This window comes from Rhinopithecus bieti, unplaced genomic scaffold, assembly GCF_001698545.2.
Source record: "Rhinopithecus bieti isolate Rb0 unplaced genomic scaffold, ASM169854v2 scaffold_8, whole genome shotgun sequence".
Classification (NCBI taxonomy): Eukaryota; Metazoa; Chordata; class Mammalia; order Primates; family Cercopithecidae; genus Rhinopithecus; species Rhinopithecus bieti.
This window is the reverse complement of record NW_016803211.1, coordinates 3177619-3180564: the sequence shown is the minus strand read 5'-3', so window position 1 is coordinate 3180564 and position 2946 is coordinate 3177619. Positions and strand designations below refer to the sequence as shown.

At 35.0% G+C, this 2946-nt stretch overlaps 1 protein-coding gene across 1 annotated transcript in view; it reads left to right on the top strand.

Annotated features, from left to right (window-relative positions):
• TASP1 (taspase 1) overlaps nucleotides 1-2946 on the top strand; it is a 266491-nt gene that overhangs the window by 84322 nt on the left and 179223 nt on the right. The window contains exon 9 of the mRNA XM_017869316.1: nucleotides 2375-2481. Coding sequence (XP_017724805.1) covers nucleotides 2375-2481 — 107 coding nt within the window. The remainder of the gene's footprint in view (nucleotides 1-2374; nucleotides 2482-2946) is intronic.

Genomic DNA, 2946 nt, shown 5'->3' with positions numbered 1-2946 from the left:
CCGAGTTAACGCCATTCTCCTGCCTCAGCCTCCTGGAGTAGCTGGGACTACAGGCGCCTACCACCTCGCCCGGGCCGTTTTTTGTATTTTAGTAGAGACGGGGTTTCACCCTGTTAGCCAGGATGGTCTCGATCTCCTGACCTCGTGATCCGCCCGTCTTGGCCTCCCAAAGTGCTGGGATTACAGGCTTGAGCCACCGCGCCCGGCCAGGTTCTTTTATTTTAACTGGAAGGATTTCCTTTAGCATTTCTTGCAGGGTAGGTCCAGTAAAAAAGAACTGTCTCAGTTTTTGTTTATCTGAGAGTATTTTAATTTGCCCCTCATTTTTGAAGGACCGTTTGGCCACAGCCAGGGTTCTTGGTTGATGCTTTTGTTGTTTCAGCACTTTGAATATATCAACCCACTGTTTCTGGCTTCCAAAGTTTCTGATGAGAAATCTGCTTATAATTTTATTGGGGATCCCTAGTAGGTGATAATCTGCTTTTCAAGATGCTCTCTTTGTCTTTGGTCTTTGACAATTTGATTGTAATGTGCCTTGGTATGGATCTCCCAGTTTTCCTACTTGGAGTTCCTTGAGCTTCTTGGGTTTTTATGTCTTGGGTGTTCATATCTTTCATCAAAGTTGGCAAGTTTTCAGTTATTATTTCTTCAAGTTAACCATCTTCTCCTTCTCTCTTTTCCTTCTGGGATTGTACAGTGTGTATATTTGCAAATCTATGCAAGGGCCCCATGAGACCAAAAGTTTCTCAGAGATAGTTTTCTTTCCCCACCTTTTTCGAATACTTTGTTATTTCTTTTTCTCTGCCTTCTCCCTGTTTTCTCCCACAATCTTCTCTCAGTCTCATGCTCTGCTATAATCTGGGACAATATTGACTGCATGCATTTGCTTTTGAGATAGAGGGAGTAATGGACTTAGTTATGGATTAGCTTTACTCTAAGAGAATTAGCCCTTTAAATTCCCAGTTTATTGTGGGGAGTGTCTCCTATAAAGCTCTCTACTCTTAATGGGCTCTGGGCCTGATGTATCCCTCTCCTTGATGCCATTTAGTCAAATGCAAGTGTGCTAGTGTTGGCAAATGTTCACAGTGCAGTAATCCACAGTTTACCCAAGAATTTAGCTTAGTACTTGTAAAGTTTTGAGTGCTTTTAAGGTGGTATTTTAAATATTTTACCCAACATTTTTAGGAATATTCCATGGATAATTACTCTGAATGACTTAGTCTGCCATTTTCAGAAAACTTTACTCAGTAACTTTGTCAGTGTTATGTTCCAGTTTGTAATTTCTCTTATCAGCTGGATCTAATTGGCTGTTAAGATTTGTATATCAAGTTTTAAAATTTTGATTATTTTATTTATTGGTGGATTGAAGCTCTATTTATTCTTCAATTCAGCCTGGTCAGTTTATCATCTTGCTGCTTAATCCTATTTTTGATATATTTCTTTTATTTCTCTGAGGATAAACATATGTTATATTCTTATCTGATTCTTATCTGATAATCATATGTTATATTCTTATCTGATTAAATCGTATCTGAGATTTTTGCGGTTCAGATTATGCTTTCTGATATTTGGCTGGCTTTTATTCTTGATAATTTATCTCTTACTTGTTTTGTGAATTTTTCTTTTAAAACTATGAGCACATGTTGATTGAAACATAGGGGTTCTTTGAGGTCTGGATAAGTTAAGGCCAGTTTGTTTTTCTAGGGAGTATTTGCATTTGTGTTTGGAGGCCCTTTGAAGCACTGTCACACTGAGATCACTTTTTTACCCTGGGGTCTCACAGGTAGTAAGAATTCTACTCGAAGCCTATCTAAATGCCCTCATTAGTCATGAAATTTCTAGGGAGATGTTTCCTCTTTACATCTAGAACCAAAACTGAGACTTGCAAGTTTTCTGGTTTAAAAAATGTTTTATTTACTTTTTCTTATGTTTTGGTGCCTGGTGACTTTTTTTCTCATTCTTCTATTCACTGGGCATATCAACCTTTGAGACTTTCTCCTTTCTTTGTGGATAATCTCCAGTGTGTTTTCTCATACTGCATTGTGCCTAAGTTTCATCTCTTACCTCCTATGCGCAGAGACCTTTAAAACCACAGTTGGAGGAGGCATGCATCAACAGATACTGAGAGGGTAGTGTCTACCTTCAGGACTCCTTTGTTTCTCTGGGTTTGACCTTTTTCTTAATTTTAAAAACTTAGTTTATATCTCTTATTTTCCTGCTATCCCTGTATACCTTGAAAATACTTTTTAAACCTTAATTTAACATTCTTAAGGATTTTCTTCTGGGAAGGCTCTTCAGATATCTTATTTGACTCATTGCCCTAGTATTTCTTAAATGTTATATTTAATGTCTTTTATTTTATTTTATTTTATAGGATTCAGTTTAGCTGCATTTAAAAGAAACAAGAGGAAACTAGAGCTGGCAGAAAGGGTGGAAACAGATTTTATTCAACTAAAGAAAAGAAGACAATCAAGTGAAAAGGTCAGGAGATGTTTGAAATATTCAAATTAATGTATCATAATGATATATCTTCTGCATTTAGATACAAGCTTTAGGACAGTACTATTCAGTAGAAATAGAATGTGTGCCACATATATACTTTAAGGTTTTTCAGTAGCTACATTAAAAAAAAAATATGTTCATAATATTAGGCTCATAAAAGAGAAAAGAAAGTAGAAAAAAAAAGGGAAATTAATTTCAATAATATATTTAAACCAGTGAATCTCAAATATAACTTTGAAATATGATCAGGGAAAAATTATTAATGAGCTATTTTACGTGATCTGTTTTAGTATTAAGTCTTCATAACCAGTTTAAATTTTCCACATTTCAATTATAACACTAAATTTTTATTAGAAATATTTGATTTGTATTTATATTTCATAAAAATTTACTGTGAAATAGTAAATTTACATTCCAAGTTATTATAGGTATACTTAAATCTTT